Source organism: Platalea leucorodia (genome assembly GCF_965183815.1).
Source record: "Platalea leucorodia genome assembly, chromosome: 5".
Taxonomy (NCBI): Eukaryota; Metazoa; Chordata; class Aves; order Pelecaniformes; family Threskiornithidae; genus Platalea; species Platalea leucorodia.
The window spans coordinates 3,426,620-3,444,683 of NC_138827.1; the positions used below are offsets into that span (position 1 = coordinate 3,426,620).

An 18,064-nucleotide genomic window follows, 5' to 3' on the forward strand; every position below is an offset into this window, starting at 1 on the left:
GGCGCTTACGTCTGCTGTAAGAGAGGGGACAGAACTGAAGCTCCGACACGTGGGAGAGCACTGGAGGCACCGCGGCTCAGCGGGGCCCCGGCGGGGGCGCTGCGCCAGAGGCGGTGTGTGCTGCCTGTCGCAAGGGCGCTCCCGCCGCCCCCTGCCGCTGGTGACACCAGCCACTGCGCTGCTGAGAAAGGAACGACAAAACAACGCCCCTTACGCCTCCTGCTTACTCCTGTTTTATTGGTTGGCGGAAGAGGTTTCATAAACGTATTTTGTTTAAAGAGTCAGACGATACAACAAGTTCCCGGGTCCATCAATGCTCATCCCAGGCGCCTGCGCACCGGACCGGCGGGAGCATGCGCAATAACCCCTGCGCCGGAGCGGAAGGAGCGGGGTGACGTCACTAAGAGCGAGGCTGCCTACGTCAGGCTACTTCCGGGAGAACCAACGGGAGACTGAAAGGTCCGCAGCGCCGGGCTGCCCGGAGCGGCGTCTCCCGGTGACGGCAGCTGACGGGGCTCATTCGTGGCGCTGACGTTGTCTGTTCAAGCAGTTTACGCAGGGTGACGGAGAGGCCGAGGGGCGGGCGCCGCCCTGCGGCCGGCTGAGAGGAAAAAGGAGCGGGGGCGGGGTCTACGGAGCCAGCCAATCAGCAGCAAAGGGTGTCACAGCCGCCACCAATCAGAAGCGCCGGTTTCCAAAACAAGAGTGACGAGCCAATGGGAAAGCCCGCAACGCTTGCGCTCCGGCCAATCGAGTCAGGCCGTGCCCGCGGCCTCCCAGCAGCAGGGGGCGCGCTGGGCGGCGCTGCCCAGGGCGGAGTGGGGGGGGGCGGCGCCCTTGTTGTCGTCGTTGTCGCCGTCGTTGTCGCCGCCGCTGTCGCGCGCCCGGCCGGCTGGCTCCGCCTTCCGCGGCGCTGCGCTCCCCGGGCCTGAGGAGCAGGTAGGGGCTGCGCGGGGCGGGGGGGAACCGCGCTCCGCGTCCCCCGCCCGCGGCGGGGCCTCTCCGCCTGAGGAGGGGGCTCCCGGCCGCGGGCGGCGCCGCCTGGCTTGGCCCGCTCCGCTCCCTTGCCGCCCCGTTCGGCGGGGCGAGCCGCTCCCGCCCCTCCCCGCGCCGCGGGTGCCGGCCGCTCCTCGGCCGAGGGTGGGGCCGCGCCGCCGCGGGGGCCGGCGCCTCGCCCCGCCCGGGGGAGCGGAGCGGAGCGGCGCGGCGCGGCCCTCCCGCCGCGTGTGCCTGCCCGGCGCCCTTACGGCCCTTGCCGGTTCCGCTGGGGAAGTTGGCCGGGCCGGGCGCCCCCGGGGAGGGCTTTCCGTCGGGGGCCGGTCGGCGCGAACAAAGGCGGCGGCGGCGGGCGCGGGGCCGGCTCAGCCCCGGCCTGGCCCGGGCCCGGCGGGTTCGCTCCGCGGGGCGGGCGGGTTCTGCCGCCGCCGCTCTCCAGGAAAACCGGCGTTTCCAGAGCTCTCCTGTTGCTTCGTGACTGGAACAAAACCCCGGCGTTTGAGGGGAAGAGCGGAGAGCGAAGCGCTGACAGCGGCCGGGCCGGTGCCTCCCGGGCCGCCCCGTTTGGCGCCTGAGGAGTTTTTCGGGCGTTCGGCGCCGAGAAGCGCGGGCTGTAACTTGTGCTCCCCTTCATCCGACCAAAGCGAAAAACAACGCCCGCTTTCTGTTTGATTTGTCGAGACGCTCCTCTCGGTTAGGCAGCACGGGTGTTGTTTGTTACAGAAAGTCATAACTGTATTACAGGAAGCGTAAACAGCAAAAATCCCCAAAGACTGTCAATTGCAGCCATCAAAATCGATTACTAAAGCTTCTCTTGGTGAAAGTTCTCTTGATAAATCTGGATTTATTGATAAGATGCTCCTCTTTGCATCTGTTCTTTACTGAAACGTCTAAGGGAACCGTAAACCAAAGGCTTCCAGCCCCGCTCCTTAATTTCCTAGGGAAATGAAACAACTTTACAAAGGGTCTTTGTTCTCTCCTGTTTCTTTCACGGATTTAAAAAAAGGCAGGAAAGCTATGAAAATAGAAAACAAACCTTGAGCAGTATCTTATTACTTTGTGGGTAGGGAACGAGTGGGAGGAGATGCAAGTAAATACTTAAGGTAAATAAAGAATGTGGAACGTATAGGTGTTACACTGTTGCTGTATATTCCGTTTCATTTGTTTTATTTAGATATTTCATTTTGACAACAGTCAAGTTTGTTTATCTTTACAGAAATAAAAACTGAAACTGAGTTATGTCTGTGTTAAGTGGCTTTTTCAGCTGACATAACAGAATTGTGGGATTGTGACCCGAAGTGTTAGATGAAGCAGAGGAGTTAACTCAAAACTATCGAAATGCGTGTAACGTACCGTTTTCCCTGTTTACCCCCCCAGTATGTTACATGTTTGAAATGTCTTATGTAGTGGCCCAGTGATGCGCGAGCGTGAATATTAAATCTTTTGTGCCTTTGCTATCTGAGGAGGATCTTTCTGAAAAGGTTTTGTATTAAGATTTCTGTTTTCCCTTCCTCATCTTGATGCCAGTGCAAGTCTGTTGAGCAGTTTACAATCTCTAAGGCGTGTTTTAATTTGTACTGTAAGTTTATTACCTGCAATTATTCATTTAAGCTGTTAGATGGTTAGGATGCGCAGTAAAGTTGCTTTGAGAAGCCTGCTTTGGGTCAGGCTTATTCTATGCTGGGCAGGTGCCTGGTGTCCAGTTTAATCCTTGGCTGGGTTGGAACTGGGGGTAATGGGGATGTTTTTGTCGGTGACCTCTCTCTAGGACGCGGGTAGGTATGGCTGCATGCGTGCTGCTTCCTTTTCTCACTTGTCGCTGCTGAGGTAGGGGCCTGCTTTCTCGTGCCCCTGAGGTGGGAATTATACGTATATATAGCTGCTGGGATCCGGGGGCCTGAACACTTTACGCTTGTTGCTGCTGTTAGTGGGGTAGGAGGTAGCAGCAGAGATGGGCTTTTGCTTCTTCTAGGTGAAAGGGGTTTGTACTGCCTGCCTTTTAGTTGTATGTTCACTCTTCTGTTTCAGTCTTCCCCGTTCTCTTTGCAGTATTCCCTTTATTCTAGGACCCAGGGTGTAACTTCTCTCTTCTGGAGTAGGGTTTTCCTATATGGAAACGCTGGTGAACTGTTCACATTTTCATTGTATACACAGGCTTCTGGTTTCACAACTTCTGACTGCCGATCAAAGTTTTGACATATGATGGTGTAGATGATGGGTTAATTTTTGACTGAGTTGATTTAATATTTTGAGTTTGTTACCTTCTCTCCTGCCTGTGTCATAAAGACGGGGAGAAGGCCGATGCTAAAGGGGCTCTCTTTGCTCGGTGCGATTTTCACTAGACTTGCGCCCCAGTCAAGGTTCATAATTCAGCCGAACCAGTGAGGCTGGTAGAGATCTATCAGCAGCAATCACAATAAAATTTTCAATGTGCTTTGTACCATACAAAGATCTAATTTGAGATTCCTGTAACCCAGTAATTGCATTAATAGTGAACTCAGTGATGCGTGGTAAGAGGATATGCTTCGGTATCTTAAAAGAACACGTCTATACGCTGCACTAAGTTTTTAAGTTTTAGCTCTGTGGAGAAGGAAGCGCAGTGAGGACCACTGACTTTCAGTTGTTTTCAGCATTGTAAATGCTGAAAAATTGTAAAACCTGAAGGTACAGGCAATGCTTATTTGAAGTATTTATAATAGCTGGAACCATTAATGTCAATAATGAACAGTAACAGAATTAGTTGGTCAGTTGAAGGTCATTAATTCCCAGTGGTAGTAGTTCTGGTCCCCAAATAATGTTATGCATTTTTCCTCTGTTCTCCATTAATCTCTAAATAAACCGTCTGCACAACTGTATGCAGCAGGAGAAGGGATTAGTCCTGCCCAGTTCCCCGTCCCTCGGGACTGAATTTTCAACTGGGGGAACTTGTGTGCATGGCAAACTGCAGATACTTGCTCCCTGGATTTGCAGTTTAGAAACGGAAAGGCTAGACTGTCCCAAGTTTTAAGCAGCATGACCTTCCTTTTCAGAATAACCAAGGCCTGTATTTCTTCTAGAGAAGAACTTGATTTTCTGCATTCTGTATGAATTTATTGACTTACATTCCAAAGATCAATTTTGCTTTGCAAGATGGTCTAGCAATCATTGTGTTCAAAGCCCTTGTGCCTGAAGAATTATCCTAATATCTTAAATATTGTGAATGTCTTTTAAAACTTACCTTGAATGCCTCAGAAGTGCCAAAATGTTGAAAACAAGAAAATTATCTTGCCCTGTGCTGGAAGGAAAGCAAATTAAGTGGCTTCGTATAAGAGAAAAGTGTAGGTAGGTATTCCTGTCTGCCAGAGCTGGCACAAACTTGTTTTCCTCCGTATCTCCTTTTTGTATAACTGGACCGGCATGTATCAGAAAAGGTGACACTGGCTACTGGCAGCGTACTTTCTGTCACTTGGCTTTAGCTTTTGTGAAATGTGATGAGTTGAAGCCTGTGATAAAGATAAAACAGTATAAATTGCTCTTTAACTTGTTTGGGTTTAGGCAGCTTTTTTTGCTTTACTAGATCTGGTAAATTGAGCTTGTATTGGTCATGTAGCAGCAGTTGTAGAAATAAAAGAGTCAGGTCTGCCAATGACCTTAATTACCGATACGTTAGTCTGCCTTTTTTTTTTCCAGATCCCGTACTATTTTTTTTCCTTTCCTTTAGCTTGTCTCTTTTGGTGAATTGTACAAAGAGTAAAGCAACAGTATAGGCTTTGCTTTTTTAGCAATAGTTAAAAGCAACATTTAAACTTTTTTATTGTATGTACATATGTATATTTGTTTTAAATTCTGTCCCTGCAGATGGAGGAGAAAAGCTGTTGCTAAATAGGTGGGTGTTTTTAAACTTTGGAAGTGGATGGATGACATGAAAAGCCAAGATGTGATTTTTATTTGCCTTGTGTGAGTCTTACGTGTTTCTGTTGTTCACGAGGATCTAAGAATAATTTGGATGGGAGAGATGCTGTTAGAGGTGCTATCTGAAACCATTTTAAATCCTCTGCAAAATCATTAAATATTGGGGCAACGTGACTGTCAAAGTATGTTAAGGAAAGATAATTTTTGCCTGAACATCTTATGGATGCAGATGAGTAAGGAGGAAAAAAATAGAAAACTGCTTTGAATAATAGATTACACCACTCACATATGTTCATCGCTTGCTAGCTATTCTTCTCTCTGTGATGCCAGTTTGTAACATCTCCATTAACTTTATTGCTATGGAGAAATTGGATCTGCACATCCTCAAGTTTCCATCTATCATTTATTCTTTAATATTTATGCTAGAGGTGATAAATGCAGTTGTTACTGTGTTCGACTTTTTTCATCTCTTTGCAAGTTGTTGGTGTGGAGTATTGGGGTTGATTAAAATTAGTAAAGCTGATCTTAATACTTGCCCGGATCTTGACAGATGCAAGACTCTTGTGTTGGCAAGGCATTATTTTGTCAGTTGTTAATTCAGGGGACTGAAATATGTTTTACATAGCTTACTTTTTTTTGTGGGAAAGCATATGCTGATATTGCTGCTGCCTTTTGTTCCTGTGAGAATTTCTTACTCTTACTAGCCTTCGTTTGAATTCTAAAACCTAAACCATGCATGAGTAAATAAAAAGTATCCGGATTCCCAATAAATTTCCTCTTGGCATTTATATTTAGATTTCTCCATAGATATCCTATTGTTATTCATTAAAACATTTCTCTTATAATAAAAGCCTTTCATATATATACGCCAGAAGCACAGCATGTATTACTGACTTGTGGAAGAAAAGATGATGCGTAAAATAACATGAAAAACAGTTACAAAAGGTGTTTGTGGTTATTTCCTCTCTGGAGAGTAGATTACTGAGTGCTATTTATATACCTAAACAAGCAATATCCGAACAATTCATGCCAGTGAACTATTGTAGCTGTCCATGATATTTATCTACAGACTGATTCTTATTTTTATTTTTTTTTTAAAGCTTGCTAATATTAGAGGTCACGGTAGGAAGTGAGGTGAAATGGAGACCTTGGAGTGCTTCCATCACTTTGCTTAGTGACCTTAAGAAAATTACTCAGTTTCTTAGGCTCGTTCTAGGAATGCGCTACAACAGGGCTAACTCTTAATGATTTGAAATAGCGTAGACTTCATATGTTTAAGATGCTTTGGAAAGGTTTGTAAACATTATTAGAGCTGAAAGCTCTTCAGATTGTTTCATTATTCCAAATCATTTGGAGAAAGTAGGATATCTTCTCCAGCCGGTTTCTATTCTCAGTTGGGGTTTTGTTGAGTTTGCTGGTGGTTATTTTGTTTTTTATTTTACTTTGTTTTCGTTCTTCCATCATTGATGTGAAATGGTAAGCTGGCACAAAATACTGGCTTTTTTTAGCTTAGTTTCAAGACTAACAAACAGAAATGTACTGCATGCAGTTCCTTTTTTTTTTTTTAACTATAAATTCCTACAAAAAGTACTTTTCTTCATAAAAATATATATTTCCTCAAGCTAAAAGCCTTTTCCTGAATTTCAGTATTTTCAGAATGAAACTTTGTTCTATTGATCTGTTTTTGTAAAAATAAGTTGTGTTCTTGTATTGCAGTTAGTCACAACCGCAGGCAGCTGTGAAACTGTAGTTTAAATAACCTTATCTTGAGGGTTATACAGATCGTTTTATCCTATTTAACTTGAATATTTGTAAATCCAGTAAATGAAAGACATGAGTTAAAAAAAAAATAATCACTGATTCAGGCTACTTAAATTGGATTTAAATGTCAAGTTGATGATGTGGAATGACATTAAAGTAATTCAGTTTTACAAATTAAGTAGGTAGTCTTTGCTACTGGTAAAGTTTCCAAGATTCTCACCTTGGTCAACTGGTAGATGTTATTAAAGCAGTAGTATTTTGCTTCTAGTTAATCCTTAGTGGTTGGGTGGTGATGAGAGACTCTAGAATTAGACTTAACGGTAGTTTTCTAATCAGTTTGGGTTTTATTAATAAATATACCAGAATTTATTTCTACTTCAACAAAGAAAGAAAAGAAGTATAAAGCTGTCCAAGGGGGACAGTGTGGGACCTCAGCTTGGCTTAGCAGTAACGCATGCAAGCTGCGCTGGCAGTTTGGTTTAGTTTCGCTAAGATGACTCTGCATGATCTGGAGTAAGTAAGTGGAAAACCAAAGATGAAGTAGAAATGGGAAGAAAGGTTTCCTGTAGAAGCGTTGTGTGACTGGGCACTGACGGGGGGGTGCTGGTGCTGACCCTCTATCGCTGTCGGCGCTGCCGTGTTTGTCTGGTTTCTGCAGAGCGTGTTCGCTGAAGCTGTGGTGCGGTGTCATCTTTGTACGATGGGCGTAGTGTTGATGCGAGATCGGATCCTTCTGGTCCAAATGCAAACTGGATATCTATATTAACAGCCATTTATCTTTCTTCCTTTTTGAGGAGTGGCATATCCGAAAAGTGGATGTTCAGGATAACATGTCCAATGTGTCGGAAGAGAGAAGCACTAGACAACAGGACATTAAGAAAGGACTCCAGTTTATAGAGTATGATTTTGTGGTTTTATTCTTGTATGCTTATACACGTGTATATATGAGATGGATAGCTCTGGGAAAGTCCTTTTAATATAGCACCAGCGGAGGAAGGAGGAGGACCTGGGTTTCTTCTCAGAATATTTGCTAACATGAACATGGAAATGTAGAGCAGTCTTAAAGACAAGACAGAACCCTTCTTTGTTCCCAAACAGAGCAGATTGAAGGTGGGAGGGTATTCCTCTTCTGCCTCTGAGAAAAATCAGCATTGAATTTTTTTGGTGCGTGGAAAATGTTGATAGCCTGAATATCCTCCTTATACTTACGGACAGCTATACCTAAGACTAGGTTGCTACTGAAAGGGATAGGTTTGCTCACTGCTACCTAAGTGTTTCAACTCTCGGGAGCTAAAGTTTAACCTAATGAATAATCATCTTAGTAGTTAATTTTCATTTGGATCAATGCCAAATTCTTCTATAGAAGATCCTAGCTAGCTTAAAATCATTGTGAAGTTTCACACTAGTTCATTGCTCGCATAAGGCATTCTTTAAAAAAAAAAAAGAAAAGGAGAAATCTGCCCTTTTAAAAATGATTTAGAAACAGATTCTCGGATAAGCTATATGGGAAGTGAAAGGGTTCCTATATTTCTTCTTGAAAAGTCAGATTTAAATATCTCTGCTCTGTGCTAGAGAAAAATCTCTGCTGTGTGTCATACAAAAGAACTCTTAAAATTCCTGTAGTGTCATTGGTATGACTTAATTAAAATTGATGTTTTCTTTTGACAGATAATTTGTCATTTTCTAATACTTACAAGAAGATTGCAGTTCTCCTCATGTATAATCTGTTTCTGCACTGCGGAGGAGAGGAAGGAAATTGTTTTTAAACAAACAATGTTGAGGTTTTAAACTCAAAAGCATTCAAAACCTTAATACATTTTGAACAGCAGAGTTAAGACTGGCTATGTAACTTTAAATGAAAATGAGTCATTAGTAATAAGAAAACACACAGCTGTTTAATCAAAACTAATCTGCAGCACTCCCGCCTTGCTCAGTGCAGGCAATAGACAATATTTAGAGATTTACCTGTTGCAGCAAGTGAGACTGCTTTTGGTAAGAACCAGTATTCTCCAATGTGATTGTCTTTTAAGCAATATTTATAACAAGTAAATTTTGTAATTTCTTTTTCTAGATCTACTTTGCCCTATCCAGGGACGCAAGAACAGTATGAGGTAATGAAATTACTTTTGCATTTCCAGAAGGGTTTTTAACATGGGCCTGTCTTATTATATTTATTCTTGGTTTTACTCATCATTTAAGTAATGGTATAGTATGAATGGCAATTTACAATGTCTCAGTATTGGAACTGGAGGACTGCTTACATTGGGATACAGGTATTCAGACAGTTGGATGCTCGGAATTCACTCATACAGCAGTTCAGATTAACTCTTTCTCTACTGGTGCTGGGGATGAATTTGGGGCATTCATCGGATAAAACAACGTGCTATTTTGAGTAAAGTTTAGAGTAGCCCAGCAAAAGTGCTATGTATGTGACCTCAGTCACATAAATCTTTGTAACGTATTTTGTTTCTGTATGTGTTATTATTTTGCATAATTTTTGACTTATATTTTCAGACTCTTTACAATTTTTAACCAATGGTAGGTGGTTTCATTGAATTTGAGAACATATTAGATAAAAATGCAATCGTTCACATTTTAGATGAAAAAAAATCTTCTGCTCTGCAAAAGCAGCCTTTGTGTACTGCTGGTTTGCCAGTTGCTATGGCTGCTGCTTGCTAAAAGAATGTAGGGAACATATATATATATATATGTCTGTCTTTTTTAACTTATACAAAGTAATTCTTTTATCAGTGGTTCAGCCTCTCATATTTACATGTCTTGTGGTGTTGAATATTAGATTGTATTGGAGAAATGACAGAAGAAAAATACTAATATAGACAAAAGTTTTGCATTGCATTTTGATTCTGTGAAGTTACAAGTATAAACTTTCTATTTAAAAATGTATTTGGAAAGATGGAAGATAAACAACAAATACTACTGTTGAGGAGTGTTTCTTTTCTTTGTTCCAGTTATTTATACGAGAGCTTGTTAGAAATCTTTTTAATGAAGGGAATGATGTATATCGAGAAGGTGATTGGAGAGGATCACTGAGTCACTATACAGAAGCTATAAATATAGCTGATTATGCGAATTCTGAAGAAATCCATGTTTCTGATGATATTTTAGAGAAGCTGCACGTGAACAGGATAGCATGTTTTTCAAATATGGTAAGCTTCTGCTTAAACAGTATGATTTCTCAAGAACAATGCGCTAACAGAGTATGAAGACATGGAAAGTTTCCTAGTGAGTGAAAAGCTCTTGGTGGTGGTTTGAGAGTTGGCATGTTTCAAATCATCATCATTTTGGCATATTCTTTAATCTCTTCTTTTTACAAGTGTAATCCTCAAGATATTTTTAGTTACTAATACTAGAATATTAACATAAAAGAGTCACGCTAGGCTTGGAAGTTGATGGAACAGTATTTTTATCCATTTATACTGCTGATTGCACCTGAGTCTGCTGCTTCTCTGTGGAATAAGATGGCTCTTGTGAAAGACTTAAATGGTCTTCATAACTATTACTGGATTTTACATGAATGATGGCCCTGCTTCTTTTTAGTTGCATAGGGTGGCGGTGACTTAGCAAAACTCGTACATGCAGTGTGCAGTGGCCTTGGTGAATGTTTTATAGTGTTTCAATACCTTCATTTAATACAGTTTAAATTTGGTATTTCGATGATAATAGTTTTGATTAGTGCCTTTTTAATTTTTTTTTTCTCCTTGTAGGGATTGCATGAAAAAGTTTTGGAAGACTGTGAGGTAGCATTAAGACTGAATGAAAACAATTTCAGAGCTCTCTATCGGAAAGCAAAAGCTTTGAATGAACTAGGAAGGTATAAGAAGGCATATGATGCGGTAGCAAAATGTTCTCTTGCTGTGCCACAGGTAGGTAAATTATATATTGATGATTATTTTTAAAGATTTAATACAGCAAGTATGTATTTATACCAAGACCACAGAAGTATTTTTGTGTTTTTTTAATGCAGTAAAATATTTTTTATTCCTCTAAGAATGATCTTTTGCTGTGAAAGTGAAGACTGATGGCAGAGATTACAGTCCCCAAGCTCGGTTTGTCGTGTTAACTTTCAGCAAAAGAAATAGTCAGTTTGCAGTGGGGATCAAGTGCCATAAACATTTGCAATAAACACTGGAACCACTGAATTAATTGTTTAAAATTCTCTACAGTCAGAAGTGTACTCACAACATAAAGAGAAAAAGCACCCATAACTATAGCATACAATATTGATTCTTTTGATAACTGTATTTTAGCCTTCCAAGCGTTTAGTAAGATTCTTACGTGTGCATTGTCTTCCAACTGAATCACTTACGATGCACCTCTAATCTTAGGCTACATTAGCAAGCAGTGTGTGGTCTAATAGGAGAGGATCTGTAGACTGAAATGCTGGTCCTGAGGATCTGATTTCCATGGTTGGTTGTGGTTTTTTGTTTTGTATTTTTAAAAAGAGTTGGAGTGCATCAAGTGCCCTCCTGGAGCGCTTTGAGTTTCATCCAGAATGGATCTAATTTGGCTGAGAGACTTCGTAATGCAAAGTAAAATGCAGTGAGAGGATGATTAAGAGATTCCCTTCAGAAATGCAGTCCTGAGTTGAACTAAAATGCTGATGGAAACTTTACATGCTTTGCTCAAAATAGACTGATGACAGGACAGAATACCAAGTTGCATTTTTTTCACCTTTCTACATGAAAACTACAGTGAAATGGCTGGACAAGCTGTTGAGCATAGGTTTACCTCTTGATACAGAGAAGGCTTCAGCTGTCTTTCCAAAGACACAGCAGTTTATCCGAATGTGTAACTTTGGACTTTGGATCCTCACTTTGCACCTCCAGATCAGAATGTTTTCGCTTAAGGTTTATATGCCTTTATATAAATTCTATAAATAGCTTTTCCTAGCTGTAGGACACGTTCTGAAAAATAAATCTTAAAATAATTTAAATGGATAGTTATTACAACTATAGGACAGAGGGAAATACGACCAGATTTTTAACTCAACTTTTCTAGTTGTATGATGCAATTACCGCCCAAATATGGAGTTCTCATTAAATATTCAGCAGTGTTATGTAATAGCTGACATGGTAATCAGAAATGGGGCCCTTAATTTGTGTAAAAACGAAACAACAAAAAACCCTCATACCTGCAAAAACCAAATACACTCCCCAAATAAACAAACAAAAGATACCCACCCACAAACCCCCCCACTTCTCTGAACTTCTCTGGTTTTGGAAAGATCTTTACATTATTTCAAATTCAAATAAATGGCAGAGAAGGATACTGTCTATTTTCTGGCTTTTTTAAAAATTCCAAATATTGAAGTAATTTTGCTTGAGGGTAGCTGTATGGTTTTTTGAGCGTTAGCTTGCAGTCCCATATGTTTGTGAAAGAATAAAGATGCATTATGAGATGTTCTGCATAAAGGGATCTTGCAGAATATAGACTGAGATGTAAACAGATGTCTTGACTAGATGACAATGCCTGTAAATGATGAAATTTTATTTGTCTTTTAGGATGAAAGTGTGATTAAGCTTACCCAAGAACTAGCTCAAAAACTAGGGTTAAAAATAAGGAAAGCATATGTAAGAGCAAAGGTAAGAATTTATTTTAACATTTTACATTGAGGTTTCCTTCTCTTGATATCAATTTTGTATTTAACGAAGGTATCTTTTCATTGCAGCCTCCCTCCTCAAATTCAGTTTCTAGTGATGTATCAACTCAGGTAAGGTTTTACATGTTCCAAGTGCAAGCTGACTTTAAACTACAGGGAGTAATTGTTTCATAATTTCATGACAATGAAGTGAAAATGATGCAGTTGACATTTTATAGAAGATGCTGTTACTTGGGACTTTAGAGTTCTGTTGATGTTTGTGTTCAGTTTTGCTATATATTTATGGCAGACTAGGACATAAGATTATCATTCAAGTTATCTTTGTAGAATAAATGTTAGCTAAAACGCTAAATCCAGTGCAGTGAATATATTTACTTTCAATGTCTTGAGGCAAGGGCATAGTTAATGTGCTTATTTATTTATTTTATTTTGTTGAAAATTATCAAAGTGAAGGGTGCTGGGATAAAACCCCTTTTAATTTATGCGTTTGTCCAAATTCGACCTTCACTAGCAGCTGAACTTGCATTTATCTTGCTATTTGTAATGTGTCTGAATAGCAGTAATGAAGAGGAGTTCATCTTTATCTTACAGTTTTTTTACAGGAATATAGACAGTTTAGCTGTAAATAAATGAGGAAATGTAGGAACAGCTCATTTAAAATACTGTTTAGACTCTTTTGTTCCCTGAAGTATCACTCTCACTTTTGTTGGTTGGTTGCAGGTTTTTAGCGATACCGGGAGTGGATTTCAGTCTGCAAAAGGATGCTTTACCTAAAAAATTATTTGACCTTTAAATTCCAGTAGACTTCATAAATTTCAAATTTCATAAAACCTGAATTTGAGGACTTACATTCTTAGTCTGTAAATATGTATTTGAAAATTTTTAATGGCTCGTGTGCAAAGTGCTGAGAGGTATTTTTTTCTCACTTACAGAATTCTTCTTCTGTAGAAGATATTGAGTTAGGTAAGTCTTGTTGTGTTACAATATTAATGCTAGGAAGCCAGATGTGCCATGCATATCTAGTTGTATTGGTTATGAAATTTCTTAAGAAAATTCATCTTGCCATTTGAAAGATCTACGGTAAAAAGTCTGATCTGTTTATCTCCACAACTACATATTTAAGCGGCTGAGCAAATTTCCTTTCAGTCTCCTCAACTTGCTATGATTGTAACTGCTGCTACAGGGATTGTCTCATACCGTTCTCTTTAACTTGGAAAAATAGGGAGGGGAGAATATGCCAAAGACTTGGTAAAGGATCAGGTCTGTAACTTTTCCTGTCTTTTTTAGTTTGAGTAATATATAAACACTGAGGTATAAGTACGCATGAATTGGAAGTTAGTGGAAGCTGAAAACATTTAATGTGGTTTTACTTAAACATTCTTCGTGTTTCTCCACTCCCTCACGCCCCACGTTGTCAGGGTAAACATTACGCAAGATATTTTTACATCTTTGAACAAAAGTTCCACTCATTCCCCTCTTACTGTTTCAGATTTATCTGACCAGAAGCAAGAGATGGTTTCTGCTGCTTCTTCATCAAACTTTGTTTCTGAAGTGTCTAAAGTGTCATCAGTACCTGTACCTTCTTTGTCTTCTGTTATGCCTCTTCAAGTGGAAAAGGTTTCTTTGCCTTCTGCAGTGTTGGCAAATGGAGGGAATGTTTCTTTCTCTATGCCAGAAGCGTGTTTAGATTGTGGAGATGGAGATATAATTATTGGGGAAGAACTTGATGAATTACTTGATTCTGTGCCTGATCCAGATGAAAGTGTAATGGTAAGACTTTTTTGTTTGTTTTCTTTCTCAAAAGACTGTTCTTATGAGTGGGATCTTGTATTTTTATCAAGCGGGCTAGTAGTGAAATGTGAGTTAACTTTCCTAGTTACACTGAGCTGTATTTGTGCGTGGTCAGGTTGATTTTCTCAGGTGCAGATTCTTGCAAATGTGGCTGTAAAGACACCAGGACCCAGCAAATCTCCAAGGTCAATTATATTGGTTTTGTGTGTTGGAAAACCTGAGTGAGGTTGCTGGGGGAGAGATGCTACTTCAGAAATACTGCTGTACTACTACCAGTACTGCCACAGTGGGAGGGATGCTACTTGCAGGAAGCACTATGAGTAGTGAAGTAGACATTTGAAGTCTGGGCTGGTGTGTAGGTTGGGTTTTTTTGGTTTTTTTTTTCCTTTTTTGGTGCAAATAAACCCTCTCAGAACCTGAGAGCGTGTTGGAGTGCCCACCCTGTAGCTGTAGAAATTATAGCTCAACTTATACTAATAGCTTTGCAGGACAGTAGTACTTGCGCTGTGGTCTTCTAGAGCATTTGCTAGCATCTCTGCAGTCAGAGCTTTGTCCAGATTCTCCTCCTAGATAACCAGAAATATGGACCATCATGAGTCTTAACTTTTTATATTTTTTAGAAGAGATTATTAGAGAAATTTAGGCACATGAAGAGTTGTTCTTAATTACACCGTCATTCCAGAGCTAGAACAGACTGTGAAGCATACAGAGTTCCTCAACTGTTAATCAAAATGAGAGCTCCGATTTGTGAGCAGAGATGTCTGAACTTATTAGCACGGTTACTGACTCTCTGCTGTGGCCCTGCCGGTCATTTGGAGCTCTTAGCACTGCAAGGTTAAATGAGACCGTGGCACATTTAATTCTTCAATTATTTGCGATTTTAGTTCCTCATTCAGCTGTGGATGCCGTTGTAAATCTTGAAATGAAAAAATGCTTGGGCTTCGCATTTTCTGGTTTATGCACTTTGTTTTGTAGGGTGTATTTTGGAAATGCAGAAAGTTTAATTATTTTTTAAGAGATCCTAGGAAGTTCCCTGAATTGGTCAGGCAGTTGGAGCAGATGATCACTGTAGGTCCCTTCCAACTCTAATGAAAGCCAGGAGGAAACACAGTCTTCCAAGATAGACTGCAGTCTCGTGTAGTGCAGAATCTTGAGCTGTGGGCTGACAACTTGGGGAACAGAGGGAGTTTCACGTTGGCCAAACTCTGTGCAGACCAATTTGGTCAGCCTCCAGACAAGGGGGGAGCTTCTTGGGGCGACCGGGAGGAGGGAGGGAAACTCCCCCACTTGGTAATGTCCTTACCAAAGGTGTGCAGAAGGATAGGTTATTTGCCATGAGGGAAAAAAAGGTGATCTGGCCTTTGCAGAATGTGATATCATTTCATTGTACTTGAGGATTTATTTCAAAGCTAACTCTTAACTCTTTACTGTACTGCAATTTGAACGATGTTCTCTTTATTTAGAAAAAATCATGTAGATTGCTGGCTGTTCCTGCTTTTCCCTATTGTCTTATGTTTTTAACATAATTTGGAAATTGAGCTGTGATCTGATTAATAAAAACATCCAAGTCTGTGAATAAGTTAATAAATTTCAGCTAACTGACCCTTTAAAGTGGTGGATTCATGGATAATTCCTTGCATTAGGGCATTGTTTAGGGTTTGATTACTGTAGTTCTCGAAGTGTGCTGTAGTGTACCTTTTATTGTTGTTTTTCAGTAGGTCTATAAAACCTTTGCAAAAACTTTACTGGAAGAAATACTCTTGCACATTGTGTTCTTGAGAGCTTTTTTTGCTGTGTGTGAGCATTCTTTTGAAATGTCTTTTTTTTTTCCAGCAAACGACAGGAGCCAGAGGACCTATTCCTGCAGGAAGTGTAGCTCCTAGTGTACCTTTCTCTGCCTCTTTGTTGGGGACGCTGCCAGTTAGTGCAGGATTTGTTCCTTCACCTTCTCTTTCAGAAATCTTTTCACAGCCTTTGGCTTCTTCACTGGAAAACTTTTGTTCACCATTAAGCACCTTTTCAATCAGTGACCCAAAAAGAGGTAAGAAATGAGTCTTAATATTTAACCTTTTATGAGGAGAGTTGTGCGTGAGCCAACTGGCTTCTCTTTTTAACAAATGAGTTTTCACAACTATTCAGTAATATTTAACAGTAACATAACATTTGATCTGTGCTCACAGTTCTTGAGAGTATTGATAATCGGTGTTGGTTGTACACAAGAATTTATAAATAAAGCTTTTGTTTACTTGGGGCCCGCATAAGCATGCTCCAAGCTCCCTCTGTTCAGTTTTTCTGCATTTATTGTGCAAGTTATTTGTTTCAGGTGAGTAAGTATAAAGAAGGAAGCATGTTCCTTCAACTTTTTTTTTAAAACAAAGGTGTTCTTACAGCTTAAACAGTTTCTGATGGTTTGGCAATAAACAAGAATTCTAAGAGGCTAATATAACTTAAGGCTAATATAACTTAAAGGGCAGCTACAAAGAAGATGGAGACTCCCTGTTTACAAGGAGTCCCATGGTGAGGACAAGGGGTAGCGGGTACAAGTTACTCCCAGGGAGATTCCGATTGGACGCGAGAGGTAGATTTTTCACCATGAGAACAGTCAATCATTGGAATAATCTCCCCAGGGAAGGGGTTGACTCTGCTACGCTGAACACGTTTAAGACTCAGCTGGAGAGGGTGCTGGGCCATCTCGTCTAGATTGTGCTAGAAAGGTTGGAGCAGATGATCCCTTCCAACCTGGTATTCTGTGATTCTATGATAACTGTGTACTCTGAAAAGATACCAGTATTACATGTTTGGAGTCAAACTCTAGGGACTATAATTATGTAGTGAAATCAGGTATGTGAAATGACAAGATATAAATAGCCAGTGAACTAGAAAAGATTAAAGTTTTGTCTCTAATTACCGGTGTTACAGGAGCATGCTCTCTTTAGAGCGAAGCCAAATTTACAAAATAAAATTAAAAATAGAAGAATTCTCTAACCCTTTTTCATCTCCTCGCTTTTGATAGTCAGATATTGCTTATCTAGCGACTCTTTCTGTGCTGCACAAGTTGCTTCATGTTGCTTCAGCATATGCCTGTGAAGCTACTGCTGACGCTAATCAGATGGTTATATTGAAGATGATTACCCAGTAATTTTTCAGCCCAGATGTTTACAAGGGACTTTTAGATAATTGAAAAAAACAACCATAGCAAACAAAAAAAACCTTTGGTGTTTGTCAAATAACCAAACCTTTGATACTTCTAGTTCTCAGGGTTGATAAATATTTTTTTGCATAGGGTATTTTGGGGAACTGAAATAGTTAAAACTTCTTTTTATTCCTTTAGACCTCTCAAGTTCAGCTTCTAGGGATGGAACACCAACACTTAGCAGCAATAATTCCCCATTGTTTGTAAGTATTTTTCATGTTTTCTTTCGTATCAGTTCAAATATTAATGCCTTGAAGGCTTAACATAGATCTTAATTTTTTAGAGTAGAAGCTTCTACTTTTAAAAAATGGCGCTTTTACCATTAAAATATGATTCTGGCTTGGAAAACACTTGTACAGTCGCTCACAGCAACAGTAACTGAACACGAGAAAAGATTTACAAATGTTGTTTTATATATGCAAACTTTGACTGCTGTCATAGCCACTTCTCCAGCCTGAGGAACTTGCTGTAAAATACTGTGGAAGTGTAAAATAACCAACCGAAAAGAGAAAATCTCTTGTAATCTGAGTGCCAAATGTTAGGAATCCTGGAGAGCTGTCATAGTACAGGAACAGAGCAGAGATGGCCTTGTGTCTGACAATCCGTCTGGTCTCTGTGTTCTGCTCACGCCGCGTATTTTCAATCATGCCGCTGGCCACTGATTACGCGGGGCAGGGTGGCATGAAGGATTGCACCCTCATGAGCCAGGACGGGGTAATACTGAGCCTGGCAAGTGCTGCTGTTCTCCCTGTACCGGGTTGGGTCTTGTTATATGCTTAGTCTGTGCTGGGTATACGGCTTTTGTAAAACCG

At 40.6% G+C, this 18,064-nt stretch overlaps 1 protein-coding gene across 2 annotated transcripts in view; it reads left to right on the plus strand.

Moving 5' to 3' along the window:
• The first annotated feature begins 607 nt into the window (after positions 1-607).
• The window catches only part of ZC3H7A (zinc finger CCCH-type containing 7A), a 30,791-nt gene continuing 13,334 nt past the window's right edge, over positions 608-18,064 (plus strand). The window contains exons 1-11 of one of the 2 annotated variants that reach the window (XM_082313717.1): positions 608-939; positions 7,443-7,546; positions 8,720-8,759; positions 9,618-9,815; positions 10,374-10,532; positions 12,171-12,251; positions 12,338-12,379; positions 13,201-13,231; positions 13,758-14,038; positions 15,893-16,100; positions 17,391-17,455. In XM_082313717.1, the coding sequence (XP_082169843.1) occupies positions 7,479-7,546; positions 8,720-8,759; positions 9,618-9,815; positions 10,374-10,532; positions 12,171-12,251; positions 12,338-12,379; positions 13,201-13,231; positions 13,758-14,038; positions 15,893-16,100; positions 17,391-17,455 (1,173 nt within the window). In that variant the 5' untranslated portion in view covers positions 608-939; positions 7,443-7,478. The remainder of the gene's footprint in view (positions 940-7,442; positions 7,547-8,719; positions 8,760-9,617; positions 9,816-10,373; positions 10,533-12,170; positions 12,252-12,337; positions 12,380-13,200; positions 13,232-13,757; positions 14,039-15,892; positions 16,101-17,390; positions 17,456-18,064) is intronic. The other variant, XM_082313718.1, reaches the window with a different exon arrangement.